Source organism: Acomys russatus, chromosome 1, assembly GCF_903995435.1.
Source record: "Acomys russatus chromosome 1, mAcoRus1.1, whole genome shotgun sequence".
NCBI classification, from domain to species: domain Eukaryota; kingdom Metazoa; phylum Chordata; class Mammalia; order Rodentia; family Muridae; genus Acomys; species Acomys russatus.
The window spans coordinates 89656304-89675838 of record NC_067137.1 but is presented as its reverse complement, the minus strand read 5'-3'; the positions used below and the strand labels follow the sequence as shown (position 1 = coordinate 89675838).

General features: G+C 43.6%; 1 protein-coding gene across 1 annotated transcript in view; it reads right to left on the bottom strand.

The window, feature by feature from the left end:
• The window catches only part of Rad51b (RAD51 paralog B), a 507656-nt gene that overhangs the window by 40404 nt on the left and 447717 nt on the right, over positions 1–19535 (bottom strand). The window contains exon 8 of the mRNA XM_051148369.1: positions 10134–10237. Coding sequence (XP_051004326.1) covers positions 10134–10237 — 104 coding nt within the window. The remainder of the gene's footprint in view (positions 1–10133; positions 10238–19535) is intronic.

Genomic DNA, 19535 nt, shown 5'->3' with positions numbered 1-19535 from the left:
GCATCATAATCCCAGCCCAGGGTCTTATTGCCCCTCTGAAAAGAAGCTTTACAAGGTAGGCAGTGGGATACAACCGCTACAGCCTGGCTGCCCAGAGGTGTTCTCAAAATCACGGTCCCCTTGGTAACAGTAAAGCAGGAGTCCAGGAGGCAAGCACACACAGTCTTGGTCCAAAATGTCAAGACTCTAAAGCTCTGCCAAGTCCATAAGGGAAACTTCCAGAAGGAGACCCTAAGATGCATTTAAACCAAGGCGGTTGTCAGAAGCCATTGCCTGGTTTAAAAATCCAGAGAAGGCTGGGGGCGGAGAGGGGCAACAGGGTAAGGACAGGACTAAGGAAAGAAAGGAGTATGTCAACTGAAAACTCCAAATTAGGTAAAGCAGCAGAAACAGGGAAAACCCAATGACTTATATTGCTTCTGACAACCAATCATGCATTTGATAATGTGTAACATATCATAAATGTTATGGTAACATAAGACTTCATAAATTCAAACCGAATGCCAGAGACATATTCATTTACCCTCACACTTCCATCATGTAACCCCCTCGTCTGCATCCCGCCTGCCCCTAACTCTGTAAATGCTGGAAGAGTCTCACTCTACCCGCTGCTCCAATCAGTGATAGCAGGAAGGATGGGAAATGGAAATCAGCACTGCACCTTACTTGGTACTCCCAGCCATAGCCCCTCCAGGGAAACTGTAGAGGCCACAGGCCCAGGTACCTCAAGTACACTGTGTGAATTCTCCCTGGCAACAGCAGCCAGACAACAGTGCCATGACCTGGACCTGCTACAGTGTCATGTTCAACAAGCTGTTTGGAGTCACACTCCCATACGGAACAGACAGCTTCTTCACCAGCCATGGCCGGGAGTATTTTTATTTATTTATTTATTTATTTATTTATTTATTTATTTATTTATTTATTTAGGTTTTTTCAAGACAGAGTTTCTCTGTGTAGCCTTGGCTGTCCTGGACTTGCTTTGTAGTCCAGGCTGGCCTTGAACTCACAGTGATCTGCCTGCCTCTGCCTCCCAAGTGCTGGGATTAAAAGAGTGCATCACCACCGCCCGGCTGCCGGGAGTATTTTAAAGCCAACCAGTGCTAAGAACAAGGGAAGAAAACATTACACAGACTACTACCCCTTCATGCCCCTGCTCCCAAGTGGGAGATGCCACTCTTGTAGGTAATTCAGTACCCTTCACAGGAAGTTAAATGTCATTCTAGATCCAATTGTCTTTCAGGAAAAATCAGAGTGAAGGAGGGAGGGCAGGAAAGGAAGGGAGGGAGGGAGGGAGGGAGGGAGAGAGAGAGAGAGAATGAATGAATGAATGGATGGATGAAAATGAATGAGCATACGGGCCATTAACGGTGATCCAAAGGAATCAGTAAGACAAATATTCCTTTCCAGTCCCCCATTTAATTCCTACACTTAAAAATTTAAGCAATAGTAACATGGACAAAACCTCTCATACCTCAGACAACACGGCACGTGGCAAGCTCTGGAGCAGTATAAACCTGTCTCTACAGCTTGAAGCTACCATAGAGCATAATGTATTACTCTTACCAACCCAGCTTTGAGCAGTAAGGCTGGACATGACAAGCTCTGTGTTGAAGAAGGACTGTTGTGGGGATTAATAAAAACCATGCAAATGAAACAGCCAAACCTGAAGCCTGTAGCAACCATGCAGGTACTGTCACAGGCTACACCCCTCCCCCGACCTCTGCCACCAAGAACCTTTTAGTTCTGCACGGAGCCCTGGGACCAAGCATGAGGCCCTGAGATGGCAGAAAACGGGTCCCATGCAGGCTGTCTCCCGCTTTTTGCTACCTCCTGCCTTGCAATGCCTTTTCACAAGAACATGTACGGCTCAAAAACCGGATGACCACAAGCTTATCTCCCACATTGGGAAAACTAGGGAAAAGGCCAGAAAAAGTGTCGAATGCTTTCAGTCTTTGAAGGCAGGCGACAGGAAGCTTGGGGCTTAAGGGTGTCCTTCCAAGAGCACAAATGACGTTTGCAGGAGATTGTCTACAAACACAGACCCTCTGTTGGGACTTTCATGTTCGCCGTGAAGTTCAACTAGGAAAAAGACACTGAGTCTCTTATCTGAGCCCAACCTTCAATGTAGAGTAAGAAGGTACCTATAGGAATATTTTTCTGCACAGTTCAGTAAAAAAAAAATTATGCACTCCTGAAAGTCACAGAGATATAAATAGTATATCATCCATTAGCCTAGGAATTTGGCTGGGTTTGACGACTTTTTTTTTTTTTTTTTTTTTAACTCAGAGTCTATCTTAAGAGTCATCAGAGAAAAATGAAAAAAGCAATATGTAACAAATGAGGAAGAAGCAAATTCTAATTCCTTGTCCATCTCTTTTGCTTGCCAGTTTTATGACTGTGAGCCAACCGCTTAATGCCAGATACTTGCCCAATGGTGTAAAAAAGGAGGCTAGAAGATAACAGGAGCCTAAGAGTCACCAACAGCTTCCTAGAGACTTCAGCTCCTGCCTCTGGCATGCCTTAACTGACCCCATCTGTGGGGAGAGGCCCCAGGACCTCGTGAGTCACAGGTTCCTTAGGTGATCCCGTGACTCACTTGTACAGGAACCAGGAGGCATTTCAAGTGAGACACTGCCAGTGCTCTGGTGGAAGTGCTCATTCAAATGTCAGTCAGTTCATGAAGATGTGGAACCCTCCTCTCCTTTCACTTTCCTCAATCAAAGGCCTGCTCCACGAGTTCTTCACCCGTAACTAAAGAACCAAGGCTAAAATGCAGCATCCTGTCCAACCTTCATTTCCAAACGAGCCAAAGACATTTCAATGTCCTTGACTCACAGGTCACTGCCTTGACCAAGAGATCTCATAAGGGTTTCTTATGTTGCCTCCCAACTGAAAGCGTTTTTGTTTTGTTTTGTTTTTGTTTTTTAAGCTAGACAAACAGGGTCTTCAGTTTGGCTCCAAAGCCCTGTGTCTCTTTTACTTCTTGTAACTGCTCAGATTTCTCTAAAAATAAAATAAAATAAAATAAAATAAAATAAAATAAAATAAAATAAAATAAAATAAATCTCACCCAGCTATTTGGCCTTCTTTCTGTTACAAGTTAGAGCTGGGAGGGTCACTGCACCAGGGGATTTGGAACTAGATAATAGTACGCAAAAATAAAACTTCTCAGAGCCAGAGGAGAATGATGGGGAGAGAGGCTCATTCCAGGGGAGCCAGCTTTCAGAGCGCTGTGAGTGGGCCCAGCACTCGGCCCCTGACGGTTGGACACCAGAGTCTTTACAGAGAGAAATAAAGGTCACATAATAGTAAACCTACCCCAAAAGTAAAGGTATATGGTTAATACATTAACAAATATATTTCTTACTCCTTGTCCACATGGAGGTTTTCCGTACTTGTTTGGTGTTTTAAGGTCTTTTCTATCTGGAAATGTTGGTAACAACTATTTTTATGACTCTATGTGACAAAAATGCTTTCATTTCTATTTAAACTTTCAGAGTCTCTAAGGTGCTCAAAATCTCCTAGGGAAGATTCACTCTTGAGAGAAGGTCCATGATCTGTCTTAGCTGAGGATTAGAATAAGGGACCTTCAACAGAAGTGTCAGGGACCAACTGCACAGGTGTTTTTAACTGAAAATGCCCAAATCTTAAGAGAGAGTAGAGCCTCTTTTACTGGTGTCCATTGAGAAATAGTGACAGCAGGCATGCTGACTTTTTTCTTTTTCTTTTAAAAAATGTTATTTTGTGTGTATAGGTGTTTTGCTTGGATGTATATCTGTACACCACATGCATGCAGTGTCTGTGGATAGCAGGAGAGGGTGTTAGATCCCCAGAAGTGGACTTATAGAGTGTTGTAAGCTGCCACCCAGGTGCTGGGACTTGAACTTTGGTCCTCTGGAAGAAGAGCCAATGCTCTTAACAGCTGAGCCAACTGTCCATTCCCTAGACACTGACTTTTTTCCCCCAAGGAGTCATATGAAGTGTGTGTGTGTGTGTGTGTGTGTGTGTGTGTGTGTGTACACGTTCACATAAGGATATAGATATTTGTGTCTTGAGTGTGATAGTAATAGGCCCTTTGCGTAGAATTTCCTCAAATTTTTCTTTACTTACTATCATACCTACCTACCTGGTGGCCTGGAAAACAAAACAAAACAAACAAACAAACAAACAAAAAAAGAAAGAAAAGAAAAGAAAGAATTTTTAAAAAGTCACCATTTTGCTAATCTGTTCAATACTTGCTTAGAGCACTTCTGTTGAAGAGAGTGGGCAAGAGTTCAGATTTCACACTTGAGCAGTCTGAAGCGGGAGGGAACATTCACACTCAAGGCAGTGGACTTGGCTGGAATTTCATGTTCCCTTGGCTATTTCTACAGATATTTATGCTTAAAAGAATTTCCTCCCACCTAGGAGCATGGCCAAATTCTCTTTGCATGTGTGAGCTATGAGTACGCACTCTCTCTCTCTCTCTCTCTCTCTCTCTCTCTCTCTCTCTCTCTCTCTCTCTCTCTCTCTCTCTCTCTCTCCCAAAACACCAGCAGGTAAGTAGCTGTGCTGGGGTGAAATGCAAGCAAGGCAGTACGATCACCTAGAAGCTGTCTGTTAGAAGGGCTTCTATTTGAGTTACGGTAACTATGTATGATCTCTTGGAATCAGAAATCTTCAGAGAAATCAGAAGCAAAGATCCCACCGCACAGCATTTACTCTTTGAGTGAATATGGGTGTAAATCTCACATGCCAGCCCAATCTACTGTGACTTCTGTGTACCCTCAAGTACTGAAGCCACCTGCCTGTGAAGATGGCTGGAGGACCCTTCCCTCATGTGCCATGGGCCAAGTTCAGGGCTCTGGCTTAGTTACTTAAAGGAGCCCCTATGAAGATTCTAGTGGACTGGTTCCTATTCTTCCATAGCTCTCAACAGTGTTTCTGAAGTGTTGCTGTGCTCAGTATTCCTAGTACCCTGCTATACACATGTTTGCTTGCAGTTGTCATGGTAGACGTGAAACTCTTTAGCTGACTACTAATGCTTTAAGGGATTACTAAGCTGCAACATTCAATATGTGGAAGAGTGATTCAAGATTGGGTTCACATATTAATAAAAGAACGTTTCTTTATTGATGTTTGTTTTATGATGAAGGGTCACATTTAGCCCAAGTTGGAATTTGCTTCCTGTTGCCTTAGCACACTAAGGAGGATTTCTGTGTCTCATTCTTTTTCACCTTCTTTCAGAATAAAGGCCTCACATGTGTGTTGGACATTGTCCTTAGCTATGAAGCTACATCTTCAATGGGCTCCTAGTTCAGGGCTTGTGAGAACAGCAAGCGATGTAAGTGCTTGATACAACTGTGATCCAGAAGGAAATGGGGTTGATGAAGGCTTGTGTCTTCACAGTGATGATGTCTGAGTCTTTGAAAAGTACAAAATGGATTTTGAGAGAAGTCCATTGTCAGAAATGATGGATACACAGAAAAGACTGGATACTCAAGTTCAACCTACAGCATTGAGAAAGCCACAGATCCAAATAAAAATTAGGACCTTGAGTAAATAGTATTGGTCCTGTCAACAATATATTGGCTCATCCCTCAAATGTTCAATAACTTTAGGGTGCCTCCTGAGTAGGAGATGAAAATACCATTATAAAGTCTATTCAAATAAACTACCTATATGAAAAAGGTCACCTACTTCCAATCTGTTGAAATAAGAGAGTCATAATATTTATTTCATCAAGAGGGTGTGAGGCTTAGCCAGGATTAATTTATTTCATTACTCCTTCTAGGGCAATTCAAAATTTATATAATGCCATATGTGGGTTGTAGGAACAGATTTCAGGAGGATTTGATGAAAAATACTCGGAATGTTTCATCAGATTCTGCATCATTTTCAGGCATAGCCACCCACACTCCAACTTCCTGAGTCATCACAAGGAACCTGGTACTTCAAAAACTTCCCAACTGCTAGGCTCAGCCAATTCACTGGGTATATTTCTGCCTCTTTAATCATTCCAGAACATTTATCAGTGGTAGGGCCTTCTATCACCTCTACACTGTCTTTTCAAGTAAACTGAGCAATGAGAGGGTATCAGCTCCCTCCATTTTTTTTCACTCTAGCATCTAGCAACAGTAATGAGCAGACATGGGGTGATCCAATTTGTCAAACAAATGCTGGGAGGGATCTTCTGTTCAGTTATGAGGCAGAATCCAGCCTGTGCCACCACCTACGGCTACCTTCCTACTGCTGCTTGAGGCTGGGCACCATCCTAACGTCTTCCCTTTCTGCCTATCCTTGATTATCTGTTATTTAATGCACAGGCTCTCAGCCTTGGTAGCACATTAGAATCACCTGGGTGAGCTTTACACACGAAATGGATGCTGATGCACATGCGTGTTCTCCTGTTGTCACTTCCCAGACCGAGGTTTTGCTTTAGCTAGTTAACATGGGGCTCTGGCACTGGTATTTTATAAAAGCTCTCGTGCTGAAGCTGCAGGGTAGCGAGGCGTGACAACTGCTGTTGGAACTGCTGAGGCCCCACCCTCTCCTGGTGTCTTCTCAGGATGCTCCTGATGATTTCGCCTTTCTTTAGACTCACACTTAGCCATCCATGCGAGAGGTAGCCAGACACTGCCGTGTGGTGGTGCTTCAGCATCCTTTCTCTGGACTCCCTCTCGGTTATTCATGAGTGCATACATGTGCAAAGATAAACATCTTCCATCCTTGATGGGAAGGCGCTCAAGACCAGGACTATGCCTTCTCCCTGCTGGCATCTCTATGCCATGCACAGGGTGAGCTCACACATACTTTTAGATGATTTAAAATGATAGGGACAAGAGTAACCTTAGGAGAGGCCTCTTTAATTCTACTCTAAAGAAATATCTTCAGTTAGAAGAAAAAATATTGCGAAATGGGCAGAGCAGGATTGAAGCAGTGCGCAGAAGGAGTAAATAAAAACCAAGTGGAAAAGAGGCCTGAATTCATTCGAAAGAAAGCGTGTCCCAGCTTCTTAAGAAGGATTTTTTTTCAAACACTGAAGCAGAATAAACAAGAGATTGAACTTGGCTTGTACCCCGATAAGGAGATTTGTTAGTTATATAATTTTGCAAAGTTTTCAGGATGTAAAGAAAATAGTCAGCGGAGGGGGACACCATTCCCTGGACAATGCAATTTAACTCTTGGGCTGTTCAGCTTGACCTGACCCCTTCTGGCCCTGTGATCACAGACTAAGCCTCACATTCAAGAGCCCTGGTGCAGGCTAAAACAGAATCCTCATTCCACAAGCTTGATCCCTTGGTGGAGTAGTCTCTGCTTGCAGACTGAAACCAAAACCAAAACCAAGAAACAAACACTATCCCTGCTATATCTTCAAGTTGGTGCCTCAGTGGTATGGCTACCCTAAAACGGCTGCACACACTCTGCTGCTGAGAAGTTCCACGAGAAAGTATTTCTAGGCTAACATTAAAGGACCGTTTTCTTACTCATATCACCAAAAAGCCTTATCTTCATATGGCTTCACTACTTTGTCATGAACTAAGGCCACAGGAAAGACCGGGTGAGTCGCTGAGTCCACTATCTGCCAAGGCAAGATAAGGTCACAAAATTAACGACTTATTGCTGCACAGATATTAAATGCATGTTCTCTCATCTGGATCAATAGTCTGGTCATATTTTTACTAATTGTTCATGGTTGTTTGAAAACAAGACTCAAAGGCATTGAAGTCTGCTGCTGATTGATTAGTAACCAGAGCAACACGTACTCCTTTGGAGAGTATAGCAATGACCCATCTAATGGGATACGACTTCATAGACTGTCTGATCCATCCACACTTTGTTCCTCTTGCTTCTTGTGATCAGTGGCCTGTATTTGACCCTATCAGCCAAGATCCACACAAATCCTCGAGTCACCAAACATAAAAAAAAAAAAAATAGCATTTGTTCTAACAAGTACTTCCTGTTGGCTCTGACAAAACGGACACGGATGAACATGTTATCATAAGAAGACCAAAATATGACTTTAACTTTATTTATTTATAAATTATATCTAGAACTAGAAAAACCAGAATCTGAAAGGCTGGATTCCATGATACCGCATGTGAGAGATCACAGAATTGGTATGTCACAGGAGGAAAGCCATCTCAAATTGAAGGCAGAGATACTTTTTAAGAAGTAGGGTTTAGGGTCCATGAAATGGAAGAATCAATACTGATGCTGGGAACACAAAGGTCCCTGTACTCAAAGATAAGCACTAAGGAAACCAGGAATGTTACGCACGCACATTTGTCTCTTCAATGGAAGGGATGTATACCTTTTCAGTACACCAGAAGGCTGGGAGTGGATATATTGTTAATAACCTGGTGACCTTTCCTATCTCTAAGGCCAGGCCTCACCCGAACCTCCTTAACATTTATCCCAGACCCTTCCTCCTTAGACCTTTATCTTCAGTTTTGTTTCTTGGTTAATAGGCCCCATCCTTATGGGAGATGGCACGTGTACTTTATAGCCTGCTGACCTCTATACTATCTGCATGACCAAGATCACACCAGATCCTAGGTCCCAAAGCAATAGACTCCATTTTTATGGAAGAGGTCACATGTACTTTGCAAAAGATAGTCATGCCTTAAGCTTTATTGTACACACAAGATTGAGATACCTGTTACCAGGAAATTTATTTCCAAAGTTGTACTGTACTTAAGTATGTCTAAAATTAACTGCTTGGGGTTAGACTCTAGTAGTCTGAACCAACATCAGCTAACTAAGTCATGTTGAACTGGATTTCCTTCTTGCCTCATGTGAATTGTTACTCTGGTAGTCTCAGAGACCCCCACACACTGATTCACAGCAAACATTGCTATTTTCAGTGCTATCTCTTATAGCTACAAACAATGTTTATTTATCAACATCCACCACCTAAGGGCACACCAACCATCTTTAGATTCTCCAGAAATCTTTTGGATGCACTCCATTGAGAAAAGTCTTGGACTCAGAACCCAGGATACTGGAACCATTAGTGAAAAGGTGTCTCTGAGGTAACAGGCTGGGGCCTGAAAACACAACAATACTTCCTTGAATGGAAATAACCTGCTTTATCTTCTCAGAACAGGGCTGATCCAGTGACCAGGCTGGAATGTTATTTACACAGGCCCAAGAAAACCAAGAAGAATCCTCTGGTCTGTAACCAAGGACATCCATAAAGTTTGTCTAAAAAAGGAAAATGCTCATGGCTTTATTAGATGGTTCCTGCCTCTTTGCTAGAATAAGAGTCAGTTTATCTCCAGCTGGTAAAAAGCAACATCATCCTGCCCCATAGCCCCCGGAAAGGCCCACCAGTACTACCCAGTTCTTTATTAACCTTGATTCGATGTGTACTTAGCCAGCAAATCTAGCATCTGGATTCTGCCCTATTCAAAACATCAGGGTATGCACCCTGTCTTTTCCCTTTGCTGACTTTCAGGAGAGAGGTTAATGTAGTAGGGTAATTGTGGTAGGGTATCACAAGATATAAACGTCCCGATTTTTAAAGAGATCAGGCTGCCTAGGAGAGAAGATTGAGGAGGGGATGAACAGTGTTCCTTTCTGAAGGGAGGGATTCTCCCTTGAGGCCAGAAACCTAAACAGGGGGCTCTGGGAAAGTCATCATCCTGTCAGAGGATCCTCTGACATTATTTAGTATGTTAAACCACTAGCATATGTGGCAATGTAAAAGTATCCAGAATCTGGGCGTATGCACTTAGCAGAAGTTGTCCATTTTTAGGGACACACACACACGCGCGCTAAGAAAAAGCACGACAACTATCTAATTCGCTCAACAAATATCTAATGAATTAATCATTTGGAGATGGAGGATTGAAAACTCCTCCAAGTGTGGTCGCCTGCCATTCACAAATGTTAAGGAAATGCTAGCTCCGCACGATCCACTCTTACACAGCTTTCCTGCATGTGGCTAGCTCCTCCCCACTCCACCCAGCCTCCCCTGTTTCATTTTAGTTGCTGTTAGGACAAGAAAGGTCTCTTTAAGATCCTCTTGTCAGTCAGGATGGGCCCTGGACAGAAACAGTGGCAAACATCTTTAGATACTCTGATTTCCAGTTCATCTTTTGCTCTGACCTTCACGGCTGGAGAATTCTGTGGGCGCACTCACTCACCTGCCTTCTCTCTGCATCAAGGTACTGGAGAATCAGCCTGGTGTTCACACAGTGACTCCATGTGTTTCCTAGTGCGGCTACCACACAGCCGGATCCAGAAGTGCCTGGAAGGAGACAGGGCAAAAACCAGCGTTCAGAGGCTATCCTTATATGACATTTGACCTAAGCTCAGTCACCGTTCATACGCAAGTCTCAGGCCACCACCACAAAAGTGGATGACTTAGAATAGGCTGGCATTAAGGAGCTGGGGACTAAGTAAGAATGAGCATGGGGTCCTTCAAGCCTTAACGAAAGTGACCATCAATGGACAAACAAAAGCAGTTACAAATGACCAAGAAGATGCGTAATGTGCAACTAAGCTATTGTGGATGAAGAACCATACCTCTCCCATCCCTGGCAGAAGGGCTCAGTGTTTACAAGCAGCCTCTGTGTACTTGAACTAGGAGATCTTCCTTTAGACTGGTAACCATCTTAGCTCAATTTTCCTTATCAATTCCATGGCAGATACATATAACATTCCTGTGCCCTCCCTCCCCCATGTACATCCACACCCAAAAGGGGATCTGGAAGAGCTCAGCCTTTCACATCCAGTCTGCGTTAGCTTGATCTACTTTAAGAGAAACATTCCTTTACCTTCTAAGACTTTCCTGTAAGGAGGAGGATCTGAGCTGGACTTCATCTGAATTCCTAGCTTACTACTCCAAACTGCCTGTGGGCTGCTATCTAATGTCTGCCAAGCTTCGCTGATCCCTTCTGACATGACCAGGAGAACACCCCTGCTGCGTTCAACCCCCCTCTTTCTCTTTAGAGGTGAGATGCCAAGCACTGTGTCAGGGATCCAGCTCCTTCTAATCATGTCTGACGCAACCTGAGGTACCCTTCCCACTCTTGTTCCTTCTTTGACTCCAGGCCATGATGGGGCTATTGGCCTGAGGGGGCCCTGTGGAACACTTTGCCTCCCCATCACTGAGATGCTATCTCTTTTCAATGAGGAGACTGAGAACATAGATGTTTGCTACATTAGATGAAACAAAATGAGGCATCATGTGTAGCCTTCTTGTGGCATCGTCTCATCAGCATGGCCCCTATGGTCAAGTAGTAACTGGTCCTCTTTCCTGGGATGAAGAAACTTTAAGGGAGTACCAGGTCCATCAAGCTTTAAGTTCTTCGGTCCTAAACACCACAGCAGAGAAATGATGTTCAGTGGGTCTCAGCTGAAGGTGATTTTGTTGGCTACTGCCTAGTGGGAGGGTTACTGATATTTGGAAGGTAGAGGCTAGCATTGTTATTGAGCTCCCTGTAATGTCCAGAACAAGACTAGGACGAAGGTCTACCCACCTCACAGTATAGCAGTTCTGGAAAAAATGAAGTTACGTAATAAATGAATTAGCTGGAAACCAATAACACAGGCTTCAATAAGAAGACTTAAAGACTTTAGCACAGAACAGAAAAGAGTGAAATTTAGAGCCACTCTGGCTCATTGTAATTGCACATACAATCCAAAACACAAACAGATGAAGGTGAAAATAAATAAATCTGGCCTGTGGGAATCAGATTACAACACCCCCCTCCCACTACGCCACCCCTCACCCCAGGATTTAATCCTTAGTAGCCCCCCATGCCTGAGGCTAAGATGATAATGCCGAAACAATATATTCTTCGGGCTTTACCTCCTGCCCCTGGCTCTCCGTCTGAATTCACCTCTCTGAGCTCCCTCACTAAATGGCGCACAGTGACCTTTTCACTTCTCTGTTCTCATCATCCTTGACCTCTTGTCAGCAGTTGATAAAGCTACCCCTGACTCCCGCTCCTTGCCAGAGAGTCTCCTGGCCTTCTCTGTTGACTTTACCATGGAGAACACTTCTTTGGCCCTTCTGCCTTTCATCTCTCTGTTCTTGGTTTGGGTGGAGCCCAGGGAATTAGGCAGGGTCAGTTTGGTTTTTTTCCTTCCTAGCTAAATAACAGCTGAAAAGCCATTGGGTCACTATGAAATTAATGTTCATTAGTAAGAGGCCAGGTCTTTATTATTTCAGAGATGAACTCAATTCCAATTTTCTTGAGATGTACAGCCTCTCAGTCTTTCTTCCATGTCTACTCCCCGCTCAGTGGTATATGCTCTTTGTTCATGGTACTGGGTTACATAGGAATGTTTTCCTGTAAATATACAATGCACTTTGAGCACAGTCTCCCACACCTCTGTAAAGAGGTAATTTTGTCTTTCTCTCCTCTTTCTCCTTATTAGTCATTTTTGTTTTACTGTTTCCTTTCTATATTCAGGCCATATGTACACATATGATTTTATGGATCTATAAAAAAATCTACCCTGAGTAAGAGAAAATATACAGTATTTGCCTTTTGGGGACTTGACTAACTTAATACAAATATCTCCAGTTGCATCCATTTTACTGCAAATGATAGAACTTTATTTTTCTTCATAGCTGAAAAATTTTCCGTGTGTGTGTGTGTGTGTGTGTGTGTGTGTGTGTATCATGTTTTCTTTACCCATTCCTTTGTCAATAGATCTAGGTTGATTCCATAATTTAGCTATTCACTTTATGTATATGGATGTTTTGTCTGCAAGTGTGTATGTGTACCATGTGTGTGCATGGTGCCCACTGAGGCCAGAAATGGATGTCAGGTCCCCTGTAACTGGAGTTATGAACAGTTGTGAGTCACCATGTGGGTGCTGGGAACTGAACCCAGGTCCTCTGTAAGAGCAGTAAATGCTCTTAATTGCTGAGCTATTGTCTCTGCAGCCCTTCTTTTGAGTTCTGAAAAGAAAAACCAAAAATAAATGTTTTGAGTCAGTTTTCCCAGTTTAAAAGTATTGGCTCAGTGCGGAGGCTATGCTCAGTGGTGTAGCACTTGCTTAGCACATAATGGCCCTGGGTTCAATTCCACTGCACCACACATAAAATTTGGCTTAATAGTTAGATTTTTAAAGATTTTTTTTCAAGACAGTGCTTCTTTGTGTAGTCCTGGCTGTCCCAAAACTAGCTCTGTATAGAAAGCTGGCCTTGAACTCTCAGTAAATGGACTGCTTCTACCTCCAAGTGCCGGGATGGAAGGCCACCACTGCCCAGCTGAACAGATGGGCTTCAGGCCGATCAAGTTTCTCTATCTGCCCATGTGGTATGGTCTCGTGTCTAAAATCTACCCTGTGTCCAGGGATCTTTCCCTCTCTAATGCCAACCTCTCTTATCATCACAGAAATGATTACTGTCTCCCTTGACCAATGTTCTATAGTACTTTTAAAATCATTTACCTCTATTTTCTATTGTGGTGTATTATTTGTGTGACTTTTGTATAATATACATGATAAAAGAGCCCGAGGCATGTCTGGCTTGTGGCAGCAGGCTGGAATCACTTTACACAAGGATGCTTACACTGATTAAATGACTAATGAGTTATTTCCACTCAATGCTGTACCGAGTTATAGACTTGTTTTAACAGCATATTTACATTCTTAATTCTACCTTAAGCTAGAATTAATAGGTTTGCATTTTTTTCAAGCAAGCTGTAGACATTAGTTGTTTATGTGTCTGCTAAGTGAGAAGAGGATCAAGTGAGGCTCAGCTTTCCAGTGGGCCAAGAAAAGGCTACATGTCAGTAATTAGGAGCTACTAATTGGTTAAGAACTTAAAACTTTTTTTTTTGGTGGTGATAAAAGTGGAGGAGTATCCCAGTTCTAAAGGAATGTAAAGGAAGCCGGGTGTGGTGGCGCACGCCTTTAATCCCAGCACTCGGGAGGCAGAGGCAGGCGGATTGCTGTGAGTTCGAGGCCAGCCTGGTCTACAGAGTGAGTCCAGGATAGCCAAGGCTACACAGAGAAACCCTGTCTCCAAAATTAAAAAAAAAAAAAAAAAAAAATCTAAAGGATATTTTAGAGACCAGAGCCATATTCAGAGTAGGAGCAACTATTTTTTTAAAATTAAAAAAAAAAAATCCATAAAAGAGCTGTAAAAAAAAAAAAAAACTCCATAAAAGTGAATAAATAAGCAAATGATTGAAAAAAAAAAAAGCAAACAAACAAACAAAAAACCAAAAAAACTCTATAGCACTAGGCCAGTGAAAATGGGATGGATCGGTTACAGAGACGTGGCTGTTCTTTGTTCAGGTAAACTTGGTCCCAGCCAAGAGCCTCAAGGACAAGTGTCAGGGAAAAGTCTGAACAAGTGACCTTCAGGAGACGTGTTTCAGAAGGACTTACAAGCATCAGGCCAGTGTAAGAGTAACCCCAGCAAGGCCTGAAGGTTAATAATGACGAAGACAGTGCTGTCAGAGGTTCTCTATGCTGGGTGCGATGTAAGCCCCTCAGATAGAGGGGGCTTACAGTGTTCGAATTTCATATCTCAGTACACCTTTTTTGACCCCTACAATAGCCTAGGAGGTAGGCGATATTATCAGTTCTATGGAGGGACTTAAGCTATGAGAAGCTAAGCCACTTTCTCAAAGTCACATGACTGTTTAATGACAGAGCTAGAGTTCAAAACTAGGCTGTTAAGCAGTACTTAGATTAGACTTCTCTGGGCTCATCACGTCTCAAAGATGAAGGATCCTGCTATTCTCCTGTGCACAGGGTCCCAAAGGCCCATCTCAAGCACAGGCCTGACAAGCCATCTTATCCCTCATCTGACACTGCATGTCACTCAGGCTCCACATTCAGCTTCCTTTGTTCTGATGTGAGGTGATAACCCAGGGCAGTAGGTCTCCACAAAGGCAGCGCAGGCCCCTGCTTGGCAAGTTATTTAACCTTGCTCAACTGGCCCAGCAGCTGTATTCACACAAGCCGGGTGGCCTACAGCTGACCCTCTCTGGTTAGAGGCTTACAACTACGGTCAGGATAGGAAGGACAGCTCACTTCAAGGGGCCTCAAATACAAGGGAAGAACTGAAGGTGCCCCTGGTGGTGGGATCACCGAGACAGGCAGGTGGGGAGGCTGCTGGTTACTATATATACACCATGGCCTTATTTTCTATTGGAGAACTTAGTGGTCTTTTCTGTCTTTTGAGTTTCTCTAGCCTTCCCATGAGAGGGCTGGCGTAAGTGACCATTAATGCTGTTTATGGGAAATCTGAAGTCAGAAAAGTCTGCTTACTGGCTCTTTGTAAAAGGTGATTTCCTGCCCAGTGACCTAATTGGTCAGGAAGCTGATAACTAGGTCTCTTCTCTATGCTCATTGTAAGCACAAGTTATAAAAATTGGGGCACTCTCCCTTCCTCCCATTTTTGAACAACTGTGATATTTAGACCTGCCAAGGCTGTGTGACTTCATTGTCTGGAATCTGGTGGATTCCAATACAAATTAAAAAAAAAAATCAAATAAATGAGCTGGGATTTGAAAATATTTTCATTACTTGGGATTTTTCATGATCACAGGGTTGGGCCTGCAGAAGCGGTTAAGTAAGGTCCCTGGTACAACCTATTTCATTCACACCGAATCAAGGCTCTCAGAGACTTGGTTAGGTGAGTCAAAGCCTGCTGTTCTCCTTCTGTGATTGCTTACCCATCTGTAAAATTCAAATAATAATTCTTGCCTCCAGGCAACCGAAGGTTCTTGGTGACCCTAGATGGAGATGCTTGATATGGCTAATGGCAGGGACAGAGATGATCAAACACAGGAGATGAAAGTTGAGGAGGAAAAGAAGTTTAATGGCACCTCTCTCTCTCTCTCTCTCTCTCTCTCTCTCTCTCTCTCTCTCTCTCTCTCTGTTTTTCGTTCTAATCATTATTCAAGATAGCAAAGCTTAGGAATGAAATGGTGAGGAAACGTCTCCCAGAACTGCTATCTTTTGGAGCCGGTTCCCAAGCTCTGGTGGGAGCTGAGCATGAAGACACACGTCTCCCTGCTCTGGACCCACGGGGTGCAGCCCTCATGGTTTCAAGCTGGAGGAGGATAGCCAAGTTGTGAGGGAGCCTGGTTCCCAGAGGGTGATGGGCAGCTGGTACCACTCTGTGTCAGTATTTAAAAGGGGCCTGGGAGATGGGGGTGGGGTGGGGTGCTGTAATGAAAAAGTTTCTTTTCTGGAAAAAAAAAAACTGAATTTACAACATCTCTGTTAAATATTTCTGAGAGGTCGGACTGAATTGCTAGTGAATGGCAGAAACATGTTTGTTCTGTGGCAGAGTGCTCAACTTTAAAAGAATAGACTTTTGCATGTTTAAAAATAGGTGGGGGGAAAAACAAATAACCAACAGCACCCCAAAACTAAACTAACAAAGAAGTGACTTCCAGAATAAAAACAGAAGGAAAAAAAAAAAGGAAAAGTTCATGGATTTCAAGCACTGAATTTTTTTGAATACTTGGTCCTCCTTGTCCTGTTGGATAAAACGTAACATACTGGGACAAGCAGTAGGAAATTAAGAACCATACTTATGAAATACCTTCAGCACTGAAGTAAGTGCAGGGAAGGGTAGTGGGTTACCAGGGGAACTTTCTATGCCATGCTTGATGGATCTGGCTGCCCTGTGGCTCTATTTTTGGTTTAGCTGCAGGTTTTCAAGGACAGCACGTGGGAGAATGAACGTCTATAACAAAGAACTCCAGAGTAAGATTCAGGACCGAGCAGCCAGGTCTCCTTCCCAAGCCTCTGTATCTTCACCCACGGCCAGAAGGAATTGTTTCAAAGTGGCTTCAAATGTTCCTGGCTTTACATAAAAACAGAAACAAACAAAAACACTGAGTCGATGGTATTTTGACAACAAAAATTGGTTTCTTATTCACAGCTGTCTTCCACATCGTCTTTGAATTTCCAGGTCCTACTGAGCAACACATGAAGACAGTGTAAATGTGTTGTCCCTTTTTTGTGATAACTGGTTTCTCCCCAGACCAGGGATTTTTCTTAGCCTGTTTGACCTACTACAACCTATGGGGACCAACTTCTAGCAAACACAACTTCACATCAGCAAAGCTTGATCTCCAGTCAGACGGGGATGGCCATCCATCCTACCCCACCTCTCCTGTTCAGACCAGGCCAGGGGAGCTGCTGCTCTGTGGCAGCCATTTTCCCATTCGGTCTTCCATCTGATCTCAGGAAGCGACTAAAGAATCTTGGTCGCCCCAGTAGAAATAGGAAGTAGGGGAAATACTCAGATTATTTCACCTTGGTTTGCCAAATAGTCTATGCTGCCTCTTGTTGGTGGCTCATTGGTTTTCACTGTGCCTGATGTGGAGAGACAATTTCAACAGCCACAGTTGAAGATGGATGGGACACTAGCTGGGACAGTAGTTTTAGAACAAAGATTCAAGGTGACCTACAAGTTCCACGAGGCCACAGGGCAAAAGTATCAAGCAAAGAAATTGGGAAGGCTCAGACATTTAGTCTCTAGCAAAATTAATTTCCTTGGGGGCTTGTGGTTCACTAACTGAACCTGCGAACCAGCTGCATTTAGTGTGCACTCAACTTCCTTGGGTCTCTAAAATTGACAATTGTCTGTAGGTCAAGTTTCAACGGAAGTGACATTTCTGACGTAGCTCTATAAAGAGAGTACTGGAAAAAAGCCATCAGCTGCACAGCCTGGCCCAAGAACCACACACTATCTGTTAAGCAACCATAGTATCTGCGCTGCCATTTTAGCTGAGAAAGAAATATCTTGGGTTTTTTTTTTTTTCTTCCTTTCTTAAAAATAATTTTCTGTGTTTTGAGATTCTCAAAATACTTGGGCTCTATTAGCCGCTCAGATTTGCAAAGAAGGATCTGAGGCATAAAACCACCTAACTGCCTCACTCACTACCACTACCATCTGCTCACAGCCCAGTGGCCCAGCCAAAGGACCAGGCCACTTTGCTTTGGTAACAAGGACACAGTCATCTCTAGGGTCTGGTGAAAGAGAGGGAGGAGCTGCTGTCCAGTGTTTGCTCACATCACACTCAGCCTGACCCAGAAACACTCAAGAAAAGTGAGGCAGAAGGTATAAAAGGTGGGGCCATCAGCACCTTTGGAATGCAAGATTTAGAGGTGGATTAATCTCTCCTAGCAGCAGCAGGTGGGGCAGAAGCGGGGGTGGGGGTGGGGATGGGGAGGAGGGGGGGGGCGGGTTTGAGCTAATCGCTAGGATAAAGCCTGATATGTGCCTGCACAAATCACACAGTTCCACCGGTTTTTGCATGGGGAGAAAATACTTATAATTTCCCAGAGTCTTGGAATGGTCGTGTAGGTTATTATCCAATCAGGATACTTTTGAAACTGAGATGGGGTCATTTGAGTCATAACCGGACAGCAGAGATAAATTGGGACTGTTCTGAGTGAACACAGGTGTCATCTTATAGGGCCACCATGTAGGGACTGTCTGGAATTGGGGTAAGGAGGCTCACTCTTAGAAAAGGTCAGTCCGAAAACCATCCCAGTTGGCAACCAAACCATTCTGACTATGTAGGGCTTCTCTGCTGTGCTTGCAGCGACGGGCATCAATATCCTTAAATATAGCTTGGAAGAAATGGCTAAAATAGTCCCAGTGTCTGAGTACAAAAAGGCAATCTCCTCCCACAGGGTCAGCTGGTAACACTACCCGGGAGGTCACTGGAGCCCCTGACCTCTCCTCCAGGAGCAACTGCTTTCTTCCTGGCATTTTCTATTTGAGGGGACAGTCCTGAGGGATGAGGGATGTCCTGTAACTAAGTCTCTCAACTCTGTGGCAAGAACGTGTGTGTGTGTGTGTGTGTGTGTGTGTGTGTGTGTGTGTATGTGTGTGTGCGCGTGCGTGCGTGCAATGCAGAGAAGCCAGAAGGCGGCATCAGGTCCCCTGCCATTTCACTGAGACTGGATTTCGCATTAAACTTGGAGCTAGACTTCGAGCCCCTGAGTGATCCACTGCACTGCTGGGTTACAGACAGGGACGCCCATGCCCAGGTTCTTATGTGGGGGCTGAAGATCCGAACCCAGGACCTCATGTTTGTGAAGCAAGTTTTCTTATCTGCTGAACCATCTTTCCAGCCTTGAGAAGAACTTTTAATTAATAATGAATTAACTTAATAGAGTGAACACACACACACACACACACACACACACACACACACATCATCATCATCATCATCATCATCATCCTTAAGCCAACATCAGCAAAAGAAAGCAAAAGCAAACCTATTTAAAGAAACCTGAAGCAAATTTTTGAAAAATTCATGTTCATTTAAAATAAGCCAGGGTGTTTACGTGAGATGCCCCTTGTCCGCAAATGTATTTCTATCCTATTGCTGTGAATTTCTCAAATTGCAGTTAACAGCTGCCTTGGTCTGAGCTCTGTTTTTCTGCTTCCATCATAGTATCTGAGGTGGCAGGAGGATACCAGAGTTGCATTCTCAGTAAATCTGTATTATGCATGGTCATCATCTTAGTTCTTGACCATCTGATGTTTGTTTCAGGAAACACTGGCTAATGGAGAAGTGACACAGCTGTTTAGTCTGACA